The sequence below is a fragment of the Bidens hawaiensis genome, unplaced genomic scaffold, assembly GCF_021521415.1.
Source record: "Bidens hawaiensis isolate Kalapana, Puna unplaced genomic scaffold, B.hawaiensis_p1.1 tig00039073_1, whole genome shotgun sequence".
NCBI lineage: Eukaryota > Viridiplantae > Streptophyta > Magnoliopsida > Asterales > Asteraceae > Bidens > Bidens hawaiensis.
In genome coordinates, this window is record NW_027496873.1 from 40,793 (window position 1) to 58,865 (window position 18,073).

The window sequence follows — 18,073 nt, forward strand, 5'->3', positions numbered from 1 at the left end:
CCGAAGCCTCCGGTTCTTCCGTTCATTGCATGCTTTCATCCTCTCATCAGATAAGCAAATCCTTTGTGATGCCGATGTCAGGCTAAAACCATTGTATTCACTTTAGGCTATGGTTTTGTGTAAACTAACTTTGATCAGATTCTATGTTTTGAATGAGTATGAACTTGATTGATTGTTTTTAATCTTGTTTTAAATTACGAATTGATTGTTTAAACAGTTTATGATTTTGATTGTCAAACTTTGCATCACTTTTCTAGTTGTGTTCATCACATGTAGGGTTAGCTCTTATGTCATTGAACCAATAATCGTTAGTCATTGCTTATAACTGATTTTCATATCTTAAACTGGTAATTGGGTAAACCGGATTTCAGTTGTGTCAACAATTCGGTTGGGGTATCGTTTGTCCTCACAACCCAACTGTTAGGTTTAGTAATTACTGCGCAATTAATAATATGAAAATGTGATTAGTCGGTCATCACATTACCTGAACCTGAAGTGAATCGTTTTCTAATTATTGTTTACAAACTTTTCCAAATAACCGTGTTTTCTTATAATCATCTTTATAAACTGCTTGACATCGAATGTCCACCTAGAATAATAATTAATAGTAATGAACTTTACTTGCACTTTCCACTGATTCCCTGTGGAGACGACCTTACTTACCCGTACTAGTTATAGGTATTTAAGTTTTATAAATACTTGTTTTTGATTAGAGCACGACGTCTACATCAAAATGGCGCCGTTGCCGGGGAATCAACGCGCAAAGTGCTAGTTTAGTTTAGTTTTTAGTCTTTAGTTTTTGTTTTTAATTTTTCTTCGGTGATTTTACGTGAGGTGTTAGTGTTTGTGTCTGTGCAGGTAACTTCACAAGTTGATGCAGACAAGATATTCCCGTGAGAAAGAGCCGCTTCAGTTTGATCCCGAAATCGAGAAAACAGCAAGACGAAACCGAGCAGCTTAGAAGAGACCATGAGTAACCGAAATCGAAGAGACCCAAATGTTTACCAACGACATAACCAAGAGCAACCAATCCCACAAAATCAGAATGTTAACCATGACAGAAACCACAATCTGTTCAACCGAAGAAATGTTAACAGTAATCCCAGAAACATGGATGACAACTTGTCAATCAGATCCGCCCCAGTGAACCGTCAAAGACCCGATGATTTGAGAGAGGAATGATCCGAGGTTAATCGTGCTCGTGCACGAGTGGAAAATTGGTGGATAGGGGACGACCTTGGTTTCGATTCGCAGGATGAGGAGGAGTTTAGAGATGGACAGGGGAGTCGATATCAGCAACATGATCCCCGTGATGACCAAGAAATTCGACAGAATCATCCAGAAAATCAGCATAGAGATCGAGAACCGAGATGCCAGCAAGACCGTGAACAACAGGCACCGTATTACGAGTTTAATGATGGAGTGACGAGAGCATATGTCCCACCACTAGTAAGAGGAGTTCAAAGTCATTTTATTCCACAAGTGGCCACAAACCCTCTACTAATCATTATCCCGGTCAGAAATGGAAGGACTTTTTAGTGAGACAGAGTAGTATGATAGGGTTACCTACATTTCATGGGAAGGCTACAGAAGAACCGTACCTGCACCTGAGTGATTTTAATGCTGTATGCACACTCATCTCAAGTCAAGGCTTTACTGCGGAAGAGGTGAAGATGGTAGTCTTCCAGTTTAGCTTGAAAGATTCGGCAAAATAGTGGATTCTATCGTTGCCATCAACTAGTATTTTCACTTGGGGAGACTTGGCACAACAATTTTTAGACGAGTATTACACTCCACAGAGAACCACAGAGGCCCGCAACAACATTCAAAACTTTCAGCATATCACCGGTGAAACTTTCTATGAATCATTCCAAAGGTATAAACGATTGTTGAGGACTTGTCCGCATCATGGGACTCCCTTATGGGAATTGATAAAGGCATTCCATGATAGTCTCTCAAATGATGATGTTCGTGACCTTCAAGCCACAAAAAATGGATCTTTTCTTGCAAATGATGAAAATGAGGATTGGGGACATTTGGAGAGACATGCGAGTAATTCAAAGAGACAGGCACAGTGGAACAGGATGTCAAAAAGGTCAGTGGTAAAAGCAGTTGAAAGTCATGGGGTCAGATGATAGAATAAATAGACTGGAAAAGAAGATGGATAGGTTGTTGGTTGCAGGTGTACAAGGAGCCGGAAATTCAGGAAAAACATATCCGGTATGTGAAGGTTGTGGAGAATTAGGACACGAGGTTGCGATTGGTGGGGTTGTGCAAGCTGAAGAAATTGAAGAAGAAGAGGTCAACTATGTGCAGGGTGAAAGGAAATACAATAATATGAACTCAAATACTTATCATCCGGGCCTCAGGAATCATCCAAACTTCAGCTATGGAAACCCGAACACACAACATAACCCGAATTTTCAAGGAAGTTCTCAGAAGACAGGTTATGGTAATAGTTCGAGCAGTGGTCAGAGTGGGTACAATCAAAGAGATTCTGGGGGTTACAATAAGGGTTATCAAAAGAGTTATCAGCAGGGGCAAGGAAATTCTTCAGGAAATAAAGAGGAGCCACTTAAGGATGTGATGGAGTTATTGAAACAAATGAAGGCGGATCAAGTGACTCAGAATAAGACATTGAATCAGAGGTTGGAGCTTCAAGAGAAGGCAAATGCTGCGAGAGACAAACAAGTGAGTCAACCAGCTGAAGAAATGGCAAGCCTAAAGCGAAATCCATCCAAATTACCGAGTGACACTTTGAAGAATCCTAGCCACCAGAATAACAGTTCTTCAAGTGGGAAGAATACCCACATTAACCAGGTAAGTACCCTCAGGAATGGTAAGGTTTATGATAACGGGGTAAATCCACCATCCTCCTTTGTTGAAGGAATGGTGGAAGATTTGATGGAAAATGAGAACAATGATGATGAGGTGGAAACTGCACCAATAAATACACCGAAAAATCTATTAATAAAAATTTAAACGAATCATTAAAGGAAAAAAGAAACACCAAACGCCAAGGAGACGGGTCCCACGGGTAAAACCGTTCCATTTCCTCGGGCATTGGTAAATCCCGCAACATCATCACTGAAAAAGAGGGGCCCATAACATGCGGAAATGTGGGAAGTCTTTAAACAAGTAAAAATTAATTTACCCTCATTGATGCTATTAAACAAGTCCCCGCATATGCTAAGTATTTGAAGGACTTTTGTACTCGAAAACGAACTCATAAGATGCCCAAACAGGTCGATTTAACGGCTAATGTGAGTTCGGTTTTGACGGGAATCCTCCCACCCAAGCTACAAGACCTGGGAACGCCGATAATACCCATTCAAGTGGGTGATTTTAAAATGGCGAGGGCGTTATTAGATCTTGGAGGCGGGGTGAGTATTCTCCCGGGAAGCTTATATGACCAATATGATTTTTCCACTTAGGAAAGCTGACACCACCGTGGTGTTGGCCGATTTGACACTTAAGCTTCCAAGGGGAATTGTTACTGCTGTAATTGTTATGATCGAGGATTTTTATTACCCGGTTGACTTTCTGGTTCTAGATTATGTCACAGTTGACACAAAACGGCAACCGAACGTGATTATCGGTAGACCCTTTTTGGCAACTACAAATTCTTTAATAAACTGTAGAACTGGGGTAGTCAACATGGCTTTCTGGAATAAAAATCTTCGGTTAAATGTTTTTTTAAACGTCTCTAACCCTCAGGTGAGTGATGAATGATTCGCAGCTGAAATCATTGACAGGCTGAATCCTCATGAAAATGAGGAAGATGCCACAGAGGAGAGTGTTATTTGTTGCAGGTCAGCAGTAGAGAATTCACATCAGTTAAAGGAAGAGGAAAGAGCAGTTGAAGTGTATGCTGCAAGTATTGGGAAACCACCATGGTCTCAACAGGTGGAGAAACTACCAGACACTATTGACTCCAAATTGAGAGTTTCACTTGATAGTCCTCCGGTAGTCAAGTTGAAGGAACTCCCAAAACACCTCAAATATATGTTTTTGGGAGAAAATGATACGTTACCCGCCATCATCGCCTCAAATTTAGAAGAAGATCAAGAAAGGGCATTGATGGTAGTGCTGAAAGAACATAAGGCTGCACTTGGGTGGACAATAGCAGACTTGAGGGGAATTAGTCCGTCTATTGTGATGCATAAGATTATCACGGATCCCGAGGTGAAACCCGCACATGATGCACAAAGAAGGTTAAATCCGAACATGCGGGAAGTTGTGAAGAAAGAAGTCTTGAAATGGTTGGACGCGGGAATTATTTTCCCGATTTCGGATAGTACTTGGGTGAGTCCAATCCAAACGGTTTCGAAGAAAGCGGGTATTCAGATAACCCGTAATGAGAGAGGTGAAGAAATTGCTACCCGACCGGTAATCGGGTGGCGAATTTGTGTTGATTACCGGAAGTTGAATGCCGCGACATCCAAATATCATTTTCCTCTACCGTTCATTGACCAAATCATCGAAAAATTATCAGGTCAGAAATTTTATTGCTATTTAGATGGCTACTCGGGGTACAATCAAATTGCTATTCACCCCGATGACCAACATAAGACCACTTTCACGTGTCCATACGGTACTTTCGCATTTAGGCGAATGCCTTTTGGCTTGTGTAATGCCCCGGCCACATTTCAAAGGTGCATGATGATTATCTTTTCATATATGGTCGGGGATTCACTTGAAATTTTTATTTATGATTTTTCTATTTTCAGCTCATCTTTTGAATCATGCTTAACTGAATTAACAAAAGTTTTAAAAAGATGTGTGGAAACAAATTTGGTCTTAAGTTAGGAAAAGAGCCATTTTATGGTGCAAGAGGGAACATTTTTGGGGTATGTCATCTCGAGTAGGGGGATTGACGTTGACGGGCTAAGGTTAATGTTATATCTAATTTGCCACCTCCTACTAATGTCAAGGGAATCCAGTCATTTTTGGGACATGCCGGGTTTTACAGACGGTTTATAAAAAAATTTAGTGTAATTACAAAACCGTGGTGTAATCTGTTATTAAAAGATGTACCATTTGTTTTTTATGAAGATTGCTTAAATGCTTTTAATGTGCTTAAAAACAAATTGGTTGAAGCCCCGATCTTGATGTCACCCGATTGGTCACTTCCGTTTGAAATTATGTGTAACGCGAGTGAGTACGCGGTCGGGGCTGTTTTGGGTCAACGGGTGGATAAGAAACCCGTTGCTATATACTACGTGAGCAAAACTCTTTCTGATGCTCAAATTAATTACATCACCACGGAAAAGGAGTTGCTAGCGGTAGTATATGCATTGGATAAATTTCGATCTTATATTTGGGGAAGCAAAGTTGTTGTGTTTTTAGATCATAGTGCAGTGAAATATTTGATGGCAAAGAAGGATGCAAAGCCGCGCTTGATCAGATGGATTTTGCTACTTCATGAGTTTGATGTGGAGAACCGGGACAAGATAGGGAGCGAGAGTGTGGTCGCGGACCATTTGTCCAGATTAATTGGAGAGGAGGAAGATGATGCTAGGGCCATCAATGAGTCATTTCCGGATGAACTGTTTTCTGTTTCAACTTTACCTTGATATGCTGACATTATTAATTTTCTTGTTGCAAATACAGTTCCTGAATTTTGGCCCAAGAAGAAGAAGCAACACTTCTTGTCACAGGTAAAGTACTATGTTTGGGAAGACCCGAACCTGTTTCGGGTGGGTGCTGATCAAGTGATGAGAAGGTGCATTCCGGAGGAGGAAGTCAAGGGTGTCTTACACCATGATCATTCATCAGCATGTGGTGGACATTTTAGTGGACAAAAGAAGGGGCATCGTGTCTTGACTTGTGGATTCTACTGGCTCTCCTTCGTTAAAGACGCAACTGAGTTTGTTAAAAATTGCGTTAAATGCCAACAAATGGGTGGCATTTCAAAGAGAGACAAGATGCCCATGAAACCAATTCTTGTTGTCGACATCTTTGATGTATGGGGATTGATTTCATGGGCCCGTTTTCAAATTCTTACGGGAATTTATATATCTCGGTGGCGGTTGACTATGTTTCTAAATGGGTAGAAGCAATCGCCACCAAGACAAACGACCATACCGTTGTTTGCAAATTTGTCCAATCAAACATATTTTCACGATTTGGTGTTCCTCGTGTCATAATCAGTGATGGGGGTTCACATTTTAAAAATACTAATATTGGCAAATAGCTTAAACCGTATGGCGTTAACCACCGCATTGCCACTCCATATCATCCTAAAACGAGTGGCCAAGTGGAGGTTTCCAATAGAAAAATTAAAGAGATTTTGCAAAAGACGGTAAGGCCTGATCGTAAAGATTGGTCAAATAATTTAAATGATGCGTTATGGGCTTACCGTACAGCTTTTAAAACGCCTATTGGAACCACCCCTTGTCGGTTGGTTTATGGGAAGGGATGTCATTTACCTGTTGAACTGGCCCATCGTGCGTTATGGGCGGTTAAGAATATTAATTTAGATTATGAGTATGCAGGTAAGCAAAGGAAGTTGAACTTGTGTGAGTTAGAGGAGTTGAGAGACGAAGCATATGAATGTGCATCAACTTATAAAGACAAGATGAAAAGAGTGCATGATGCTAAGCTGACGAGAAAGACGTTTGAGGAAGGTCAAAGAGTGTGGTTGTACAACTTACGTTTGAAATTATTCCCGGGTAAATTGAAGAGCAAATGGACGGGACCTTATCAAGTCAAACGAGTTGGTAAAAATGGTGAAGTGGAAATCGAGGATTTTGATGATCATTTGAGGTAAGTTGTTAATGGACATCGATTAAAGCCATATTTAGAAAATGCATACTTGAATAAAGAAGTGCACGAGTCGGAGGTTTTCTTTATAGCAGACGAACCGACGTATTCGGTTGAATAAGAACCAAGAGGTGTCTAGCTGTAGACATTAAATTCAGCGCTAACTGGGAGGCAACCCAGCTCTGTAAGTGTATATTTGTTGTATTATGAGTCTCCAATGGTTTTCTCTAATTGGTTTGTCTCCAATGTTCTGTAGATTGCGAAGATCGAGTGTGGGGAAGACACAAAGCAGGGTGTTTGTGGGTGTGTTGGTAAGAAAAATATCAAGTAAACAGTGTGTCAGGTAAGTATTTTAAGTTAAAATGTTGAAAAATGGCTAAGAGATTCAAGAAAATGAAAAATTTTGAAAGATAGAAAAACTTTTCAACATAAAAAAAATGCCAAAGTTTCTTTGAAAAGTGCGTTTAGTGCGGCGCTGACATCACTGGTGGAGCCTTTAGCGTCGCGCTAAGATCTTCTAATCTGAGTGCTTTTTGCGCGGCGTTAAAGTCTCTTAGGAGATGTTAGTGCCGCGCTAACTTCTATTATATAAAAAAAAATTTAAAATATAATAATAAAGAGGGCTGGTATAGGTGGGACTTCTTCTTCTTCTTTGTTTTTCTTTTCCCACAACCGACGACCACCAAACTACCTCCCTCCCCTTCGCCGTCCGGTCCACACCTCACCGGACGACCATACTCCCGTCACCTCCTCCGTCGATCTTCTACACCACCGTACGGCCGATCACCTCCCTAACCTTCCCCGTCATCTCCGACACACCCGCTCCGCCGCACCATCACCGCACTCCCATTAACCCGTCACCGTACTCCACCACACCTCATTGTCCAAACCACCGCTGGCTGTTCATGTCCACCGCACCTCCATCTTCACCACCTCCCCCGTCACCACCAACCCCTACCTCTGCCGTTATCCATCCTCCCCGTCACCACTACACTCCGCCGCACCACGACAGCACTCCCATCATCCCGTTTTCACCGCACCACCCACCTTCACCGCACACCAAGTTACTTTTTAATTTCTTGTTCAACCGAACCCAGGTACGAGTGCGAGTTATTATGCTTTGATTATGTAATTTTTATGATTTTTCGGGTTCAATGGGTGTTAGGTATGAGTTTTTTGGAATGCAAAAATCGCTGTTAAGTGAGAACCGGGTTATGTCGCTCGGGTTTAACAAGTGATCATTTGAAGATGAAAACGAGTGTCTGTCGGGTTCTTACCCAAGCCTACTAAATTTTGAATGTGTCGGGATGAGTTTTGAGGTTGGATATTGCTCTAGATGGTAAATTTCTGAAGGAAAATATTTGAATGTCGGGACATAGTTTTGTATGTTTTCATTTTAGTTCGTTGTCGTGTCGATGGATTGTCGGGAATTATTTTTATTAATTAAACTTTACACGCGTAAAATGGTTAATCACCCGTACTCAATCTCAATTCAAGTTGATAAACCGAGTTTTCTAAGCCTAATATTTGCATTCCCGACAATTTTGTTTTATTTATTTTTATAGTTTCTAGTATACATGTATATATATACAGTACTTACTGTTTTATCGTAGTAACAATCACGACCGAAACGCTATACGGTCGTCAATACGATTACGTGTGACCCGAACTGATTATTGGAATTATTATTTTGCCATATATGTCACAGGAACAAGATGGTTCGAGACCCGCGAGACGCAAGCGACCCCGTAGGCAGCCCGAGTATGATCCGGTAGCTCAGCAATATGGTTGTCATATTCGTTATGAAGCGGAAGAAATCCCGATTGTGGAGGAGTCGGCTGATGAGATTATGGGTGACGAGGATACCCCACATATTATATTGAGGTTCAGTTTGAATACCTCGGAGAGAGAAACGTACGATAGGATCTCGAATAAGCCACTATTAGGTCATCGTACGTTTGATTGGGGATTGTTGGGCACATTGGGTCAGGTCGAGAGGGTTAGGACTTTGTTGGGGCCACGTTGGGCCACGGTATTGATGTTCAATAGGAAACAATATGTCGAGTTGGTTCGCGAGTTTTATGCTACATTTATACACAAGAATTGTGATTTCAATGACGAACATGCGGTATCGTTTTCGTTGGGGAGGTAGTTATTTGAGGTCCGTTCCGAGATTTGCGGTACTTACCGGGTTGTATATTGTGGAGGAGGTGATGTCGCGTGCTTTTACGGAGAGTGTTCGGGGTTATACTCAGGGGACCCGACGGAATTGGATTACTGCAGTTGATTTGGCTGCCTTTTGGTCTACTATTGCTGAGGGCCCACATTCTAGTATTGCGGTTTCAACTGCCATTCAGGATCCCGTTCACAGGTATATTCATAGAGTTATTGCTTCCGCTTTCGTTGGCCGTCATTCGGGTCACGATAAGTGTAGCAACCTGGACTTGTTATGTTTGTATAGCATTATTGGCCTGCATCACGTTAACCTGGCTACCCTTTTATTATCATCTATAAACCGGGTTGTTGTAGGTTCCCAGCCGGATCTACACAGGAGTATCTCGTAACACGAGGGTGCGGAATCCCCATGTAATACGATACAAGTGTAAGATAAGCAATACGTTAAATGAGTATGTAAACACACGAGAAAATACTTGAAAACTTGATATACTTCTATTGCCAACACGTGATGCACAAGATCACCAAAACACTCGTTCTGCCAAAAAACTTAACCTAAAATCCGAAGTTGAGGTTTAAATAGACCTCGACAACTTCGCCTACAAGCTAGGCGAAGTTGTCATAACTTCGCTTGGTCCCCAAGTTCGCTTATACAAACCAGCGAACTTACATAATCAACAGTATTCGACACGTAACAAACAAACTAAACAATTACAGACACAGACAAAACACAAGATACTGAACTACTGACATCATGCACCAACAGACTCCCCCTTGGCAGTAGTTTCATATCTCTATCTTCATTCTCGTGTCATGTAATCCCAAAAAGTTCATACTACTCGTCTTCAAGCATGGACGCCCTGCCTTACACAGACAGAGATCACCCTCTGGTACTTCTTGGCTTCATCCTTCCACGCAGGAATGTAGAATATCTTCTTATCGTTCAGTACCTGCAAATCAGCTTGAGACAAATTAACCAAGTGCATGGGATCATACACTCTGAGAATCTCCTGTTCGTCCTCATCTTCTATAACAACTTCAGCTGTCTGACAATCAACGTACCACCACTTGAGATTCTTTAACACGTCTTTGGGCATCATCTTTATCGGCACCTCTTTTAAACACCGAATCGGCTTATACTTCATCACCAACCAAGGCTTACCATCAGCCCTCATTCCCCGTTCATTATCTTCAACCAACCTTCCTTTCTGAGGCTTTTGAAGTTCAAACTTTTTCTCCTTAATAGCTTCCTTCCATACTATCTTTCCAATTATTCTTGCAATATCATCATCACTCATATTAATCAATCTCAAACGAGCCAAATATTTCACCTCACACTCAGGCAAGGTGTTTAGCGATCTCAATGCCTTCTTAAAATATTGAATTCCATCATAACGCTTAATCACAAACAACTTCAACTGTTCGTCATACAACCAGCAGATTATACCTTTCTTGGACTCAGCGACCCTTTGATGTTGTAACTCTTCTTAAACATTGTTGGAACTGCAGGCTTCTTTTTCTTGAAGAACCACTGAGCACAACCTTCTTTCCATCTCGGCTGTTCTTCCCACTCGGACTCATCTGACACATTTGCATCTTGGCTCACGTTCACCTTGTCAATATCTGGAATATCATGTTCTACACCATCATCCATAATCACCCCTTCTTCTAACTCACTATCAATCTCAATTTGTTCCCCTATCTTTTCAATCTCATCAATAGTTAACACATCATCTGCTAACTCATCATCATTACCCAACACTTCCTCATCATCCACAACCACCACATTCTCACCACGTGAACCACCCGATGTACCAGCTGACCCCCCCTGAGATGTGGAAGTCCCAAGAGCTTGTTCAGTTCTTGGCAACTCACCACCTGCACCTTCCGATGGATTGGGATCATCGTCTCTATCTTGCCTCTTCTTGGTTCTCAACTCATCACCCTTGCAGCTCGTCTCCCCTTGAGATGCTAAGAACTGTTTTAGAGCATCAAATAGTTTACCGTGTTCAACTAAGAGGGACGATTGAATCTGATTTTCTGCTACAAGTCACTGGATAGCTTGAGTCTGGATTAGATTGATTCTCGACTGTTCAGCAACTACCCGTTCAAGAGCCGCTATCATCTCAGAATCGGACAAAGAAGCATTAAAATCAAAACGCATGTGTGAGATGTCTTGAGCATAAGGTGGAAGAATTCCCAAGCTAACTGGAATATCAGAAGTAGTCTGATAAGTAACCGCGGGTGGTATTGAAACAGGCAACCCCGCAGTAGCAACCAACATTGACTCAACAAATCTTGCAACAACCTCCGATGGAGTGACAGTAGGAGGTGGCAAGGAGACTATCTCCGGTGCTGTAAATTGAAACGTGGTCGGAGGAACACCAAAGGATGACGATGTGGTCACCACGGGAACACTTGAGGTAATCGGTACTGTTACAGTCATAGAAGCAGGAAGCATAGTCATACCGGATAACGAGGGTGTAGAAAAACGAATAACCCTCGAACTTTCACCAACTCTTGAACTTTCACCAGCCCGTGCCTTCTTTGACCTTCGTACCAAACGATACAAATCCTCCTCATAATCGGATTCGCTGTCATCCGAATCTTACTTTCTCTTTCCATGTATTCTTTCTTGTCTGGCAAGAATCTGTTGTGCTTCTACGATATCGTCAGTGGAGGAGTCAGAATCGGTTCTCTCAGAATCCGCCACCGATGTAGCGACCATGGACACATTTACCCCAGACACCTCAGATACAGAGGCTTGATATTCAGCAGCTGGATCAACCCGATCCATGTCAAAGAAACCTTGCCCTCCAAAGGCACCTTCAAGATCAACCTGTTGCTCCGGATCGACAACAGGAGCAGCAGGAGGTGCTTGCTGTACCACAGGTGATGGTTGAGGAACATCAGCCTGTTGCGGTGCCGGATCAAGAAATTCGTCTCCTGGAGGAGCAACATAAGCAGGATTCACCAAATAACCAAACAATGCAGTGTGCCACGGACTAAGTTCTGGTTTTCTACGAGCACTTGATGACCTGCATTGTGCAAAAATCCTCATACTCACACTCTCATCATAACGGATAGGACGTTGTTGAGGTAGCGTAGGAGTTACGTGATTCAGAATCATCTGTAGGAATCTCGGATACATCAAAAATCTTTCCTTAGCGACCGCGCGTCTCTGACGATCAATCTCATAAAACACCATCTGACTAAAGCTGTAGGGCTTGTTGTAAGTTAGGGCAGTCATTGCAGATTGCATCGTTGCCCCCATACCGTCTGTACCAGATTTACGACCAGACATGCACACTATCATCACGTGCATCAGAAACCGCCACTGATCTAATAAAAATCCCTTTCTCCGTTGAGTGTCACCTAACGGACCTGAATAACCCATACGCAGAAACGCACCATCTTTGAATGTAGCCGAAAAGTCTGTTGGATCATTTGTAGTTTCAACCCCGAACTGTAAAGCAACCCTTATTTGATCTGCCAAGAACTGTACCACCTGATTGTTCACAATAGCGCACATAACCGGAAGATCAACTCTGCAGTCATATTCAACCGTTCGCCCAAAGTCTTCGATATTTGGTAGCAAAATAGGGCGAGTAGTCGTGATGGCGTGAAAAATACGTGAGTGAACGAGGAATGAAATGATCTCACGATAGTCGTCTATACCACTAGCATCCGGATCCAAAGTGATATACATGTTGTGACCCGGAAAGAACTGTCGGTTGCTGTCACCACCTTCGTCATCACCAGCACCACCAGCACCTGCCACAGCAGCCATATCTGCATAACAAACGGTCTAAGTTATGATATCTTTTATGTTTAACTTCGCAGAAGCCCAACTTCGCCTGAGTAAACAGATCAGTATATATAACCAACTTCGCCAGAGAGTATATATCAATAAACCAGAAAACTTAGGGATTAAGTTTCTGTGCAGGCGGAGTTAGTCAAATGGCGAAGTTATGAACTACTTCGCCTAAACCCTAACATCGCCACTTAATCGGCGCATCATGATGATCCAATTGTAGCTAGTTTTGGCCAATTTGAAGATGAAAACACGATAAAGGTTGTACGATAGAGATTCAGATGACCATATCTTGACAAAAACACTGTTAACACGAATTGTTGAACGAGGGTTTAAAGAGCCGTTCAACCGAAGCCACAAATTGGATCATCAAGACACTGATTATCATCGAATGTTGCGAATTACGGGTCACAATGATCCTACAAACCTTTTTCAATGACAGAGATCAAACAATAAGAGGTTCGATTCGGGGTATAAGTTCGCCGAGGGTTAGAGGGTTTGAAAATAATTTGACTTGTTTGACCAACAACCCTTTATATAGGTGGAAGAAAACCCAAGAGGCAAAGTTGTGATAACTTCGCCCCAAACCTAACTTCGCCAAGTCAAAGGCTGGTCAACTTCGCCCGTGTTGCTTATAAGTGAACTTCGCCATTCAGTTAACATCGCTGGTTTATATAAATTTGAGAATTACAAATAAAACGTCGCCCATTTTAAGACCGAACCTTTACACAAGGAGCACTTTGCTGTTTAAAATTTCCGGTAAAAATTTATACTTGACGATCAAGAAACCAAGTAACCAAGTTATTTAAATGTAAACCATAAAGCGAAATACAAAACGAAAATTTGAGTAAAATAGAATAGACGGGATCAAATTTCAGTCTTGACGAGCCTGCTTGTTTTAGAAAAGATCCGAACAGGAATCATACTGATTAAGCGGCTGTCACTTAGATCCGTGTTTAGCGGTATTATGACATAAAGAAACAGGTTGTAGGCAGGTATAAAACTTAGTATGGTTTTCATCGCTTCGGTGATACGGATTAGGTTCAATTAAGCTCAAAATTTAGATGGACATCATATGAGAGATTGTGATGCCTCCTATATATTCTCAAAGCGTATTTGGCTTTCCCCAAGTCACCCCGAGTTGACTTCGACCCGTAGTGTCTGATTAAACAATATGCACACATCTATCTTTAGAGTCTTATTCCCGTTCTTTCTTATGCTTGAAATATTCTTTCTTGATATTTGAAACAACATAAGCTTCAGAAGGCTTAACAATATACAGGTTTTTTTTTTTTTTTTTACAAATAAAGACATTAATACAACTTCAATTGTAAACAACAGCAAGTCCCGAATCTGGATCACTGCAGGTACTTGACACTCTCTTCGCGGGAATCAGAACACTCACGGGCTCGTGTATGACTGGGTAATCACTTTTCTTCCTATCATTCGGAAAGATATATATGGAGACATGCACAACTTAGAATGATTCTCCATATTAAATCGAGGAGATTTAGTTTGTATCACTTCTACTTTTACGCACCATAGAAAGTTACCATAACATACAATGACTGTTCTAGAGTCTTTTAGGCCTAATAACTTCACCAGTTAAGCACACAGAATCAGTTTTTCTATCACTTTCCAAGGTTGGATCAATTTTCTTTTAAACATCGTATTGAAACTTCTTACGAAGTTATAGACTTGAAAAATTATATCATCTCCCTAAAAAAAATTTAAATCCTATCGCCCCGATCAAGTCAAAGTCTTCAGGTAAACGGCTATCCTGAAGATCCAATGGATCCGCTGGACCGACCACATACGAGTAAATGCTTTTGAAAACGGGATTGATCATCCCATTAAGCTCAACAAGATTTTGAAAACAGGATCGGTCAAATGCTTTAGTAATAAGATCGGCAAAATTATCCAATGAATCAACCTTTTCAAGCACAATTAATTTCTTCTCAGCACAATCCCGTATAAAATGATGACGAATGTCAATATGTTTAGTTTTGCTGTGTTTAACGGGATTGTTAGTTACTGAGATTGCAGCAGTGTTATCAATGCAAATTGGAGTTTGAGTGAAATTCAGACCATAATCGCGCAATTGCTGTTGTATCCATAAAACCTGGGAGCAGCAGTTTGATGCTGCCATGTACTCTGCTTCGCAGGTGGAAATGGCTACTGAGGTCTGCTTCTTGCACTGCCACGACACCAATCTTCCTCCGAGAAACTGACATCCACCGGTTGTTGACTTCTTGTTCTGATTGCAACCTCCATAGTCAGAATATGTGTAAGCTACCAAATCCAGTTCTCCCCTTTCGTGTACCACAATCCCAACTTAGGCTTGCCTTTGAGATACCGCAATATTCTCTTCACTCCCTTCATGTGAGATTCCTTCGGGCTTGCCTGAAAACAAGCACAAAGACAAACTGCAAACATAATGTCAGGTCTAGATGTGGTTAGATACATTAAGGAACCTATGATTGCTCGATATTGAGTGGGATCCACATCTTCATCACTGTCGGAATCAGCACCCAGTTTGTGGTTGACGCAGATTGGAGTGTCAAATGGGGTACTATCATCCATCTTGAAGCGTTTGAGCACATCATGGACATATTTTGTTTGATGAATAAACATGCCATCTTTCTTCTGTTCTATCTGCAATCCCAAAAAGAAAGTTAATTTGCCCATGGCGCTCATCTCAAACCTCTTCTTCATGACCGCTTCAAATTCCTGACACATAGTGACTTTTGATGCAGCAAAAATGATGTCGTCCACATAAACCTGAACGAGAAGAAACTCTCCCCCTTTTCTCTTGACAATCAGCGTACTATCAATCTTTCCTCTTTCAAACCCATTTTCTAGCAAGTAGTCTGACAATGTTGCGTACCAGGCACGAGGAGCCTGATGTAACCCATATAAAGCTTTACTCAGTTTGTACACATGATCAGGAAAATCTGGGTCAGGGAAACCCGGAGGTTGTTCAACATACACCACCTCATCGACTTTACCATTAAGAAAGGCACTTTTCACATATAACTGGAACACTTTCATCTCTTTGTGTGCAGCAAATGTCAGAAATAATCGAATTGCCTTCAATCTTGCCACAGGAGCAAACACTTCGTTGTAATCGACTCATTCCTGCTGATTAAACCCTTTCACAACCAATCTTGACTTATTGCGTATGATTATCCCTTTCTCATCTCTCTTACATTTAAAAACCCACTTTTTACCGATAGCGTTTACGTCCTGTGGTTTTTCAACTAATTTCCATACTTCCATCTTCTCAAACTATGCTAGTTCTTCTTGCATGGCTTCAACCCGCGAGCTATCCTTTATAGCCATTTGATAATTCTTTGGTTCAATCTGGCTGATGAAGCAGGTGTACAAGCATTCATTTATAATACCCGTGTCTTTAATGCTTGCGTAAACACATGTGTGTTCATCCAAACTTCTTCTTGTACGAACACCGTCAGAAGGATTACCTATCACATTCTCCAAAGGATGATTCTTGTGAATTTTAGTAGTCTGTACCGAACCGACTTCCAGATCATTCTCAAGATTTGAAGAGAGTTCATCTGTGAGATTGAGGTTGAGAGTGAAATGGATTGTAGAATTCATCTTCATTCGATACAGCAGGAGTATCAACTGCACTTGACGAGGTTGGTTGATTTTCATCATATTGCGGACCTTGCACAATGTTCTCCTCGTCGTCATACAGAATCTGTGAAACAATTTTCTCATCAATGTCTGCAAAATCCAAGTAGGGCACATTAAAAGATTTGAAAAGCTTATCATAGTCGAAAGCCTCCGCCGGTCCCATGCTAGGCCTTGGTGATTTGTAACTAGTAATGTCAGTGTTACAGACCACCTCAACCTTGCTGTTCGATAAATTAAAGACTCTTCTGTTGGGTATCCCAACAACATAGCCAACTAAGATGCCTTCGTCGGCTTTCTCACCAAATTTAGAGTTAGTCTTTAATATCGAACATGGGGATCCGAAAGGTTCAAGACCCTTCAAGTTTGGCTTTCTACCATGCATAAGTTCATAACATGTTTTATTTAATCTTTTAACAGTTTAAACACGATTAAGGATATAGCAGGCTGTAGCAACAGCCTCAGCCCAGAACACCACGGGAAGTTTAGCATCTGCCAGCATGGTTCTTGCTCCTTCGATTAGCGTTCTATTATTCCTCTCAGCTACTCCATTTTGTTGCGGAGTATACGGGGCGCTGTACTGATGTTCTATCCCTTTCTGTAAGCAGAACATCTCCATCTGATAGTTCTTGAACTCTGTACCATTATCACTCCTGATGTACTTAACCTTTCCTCAACAATATTTTTAACCTTGGTAATCAAGTTAATTACCAACTGAACTGTCTCATCTTTTGCCTTCAGAAAGTATACCCAAGAGTATCGAGAGTAATCATCGGTTACAACCAAGCAGTATGACGTTCCACCTAGACTCTTTACATTCATAGGACCAAAGAGATCCATGTGTAGTAGGTCTAGGGTGCTGACAATTGGGTTAACCTTCTTGGAGTGATGAGGCTTTTTGTGTTGCTTTCCTTTCTTGCACGACAAGCATTGATCTTCAAAGTTAAAATTCTTCAAGGGAACCCCAAGTACCAGCCCATTCTTGACAATGTAATTCATTTTGCGAAGATGTATATGTCCCATTCTTCGATGGCACAACTCAGACCCAGACTCAGTTGCCTTTGACAGAAGACATGACTCTTCTGTTGTCATCTCAGTTGACCTCATATCCATTACATACGTGTTTTTTTCTCTTGGAGCTTTCATCACAACCCAGGCCTTTGGTATCTTGAAACCAGGATAAAGAATGATTGCCTCATTTTTAGTAAAATGCACCGTGTATTCTTTGTCACAAATATGAGATACACTCAACAAGTTATGCTTCAACTCTTCCACAAAATTCGCCTTCTCTAACTTTATTATTCCATTCGTCACAGTTCCAATACCGCTGATTCTACCTTCACTATCTCCAGCGAAACTAACCCTTCCTCCTTGAACAGATTTCCAGTCAGGTAACAATTTCTTGTTACCAGTCATGTGCCGGGAACATCCACTGTCAACAACCCACATATTGTTTACAGCCCTGTTTGACTGTTCCTGCACAATTAAAGAAATAGATTAAAATTTGGGGAACCAAGACCTACTGGTCTTGGGTTGAGTAAACCTGTTATCAGGTATCCAGTACCTTGATTGCCCAAAGTCAGTTTGAGGATAGTTTCTGTAAGTTCTGAACGGAAACCTTCTAGAGGACTGGCTATGAGGCCATCCAAATCTTCGTGAATTAAC

The 18,073-nt window shown here is 41.4% G+C and overlaps 1 protein-coding gene across 1 annotated transcript in view; it reads left to right on the forward strand.

The window, feature by feature from the left end:
• Positions 1 to 3,417: 3,417 nt before the first annotated feature.
• Positions 3,418 to 18,073, forward strand: part of LOC143590940 (uncharacterized) — a 50,994-nt gene continuing 36,338 nt past the window's right edge. Inside the window, exons 1-7 of the mRNA XM_077071276.1 lie at positions 3,418 to 3,637; positions 3,740 to 4,495; positions 5,614 to 5,966; positions 6,197 to 6,768; positions 7,022 to 7,076; positions 8,474 to 8,893; positions 8,976 to 9,136. Coding sequence (XP_076927391.1) covers positions 3,418 to 3,637; positions 3,740 to 4,495; positions 5,614 to 5,966; positions 6,197 to 6,768; positions 7,022 to 7,076; positions 8,474 to 8,893; positions 8,976 to 9,136 — 2,537 coding nt within the window. The remainder of the gene's footprint in view (positions 3,638 to 3,739; positions 4,496 to 5,613; positions 5,967 to 6,196; positions 6,769 to 7,021; positions 7,077 to 8,473; positions 8,894 to 8,975; positions 9,137 to 18,073) is intronic.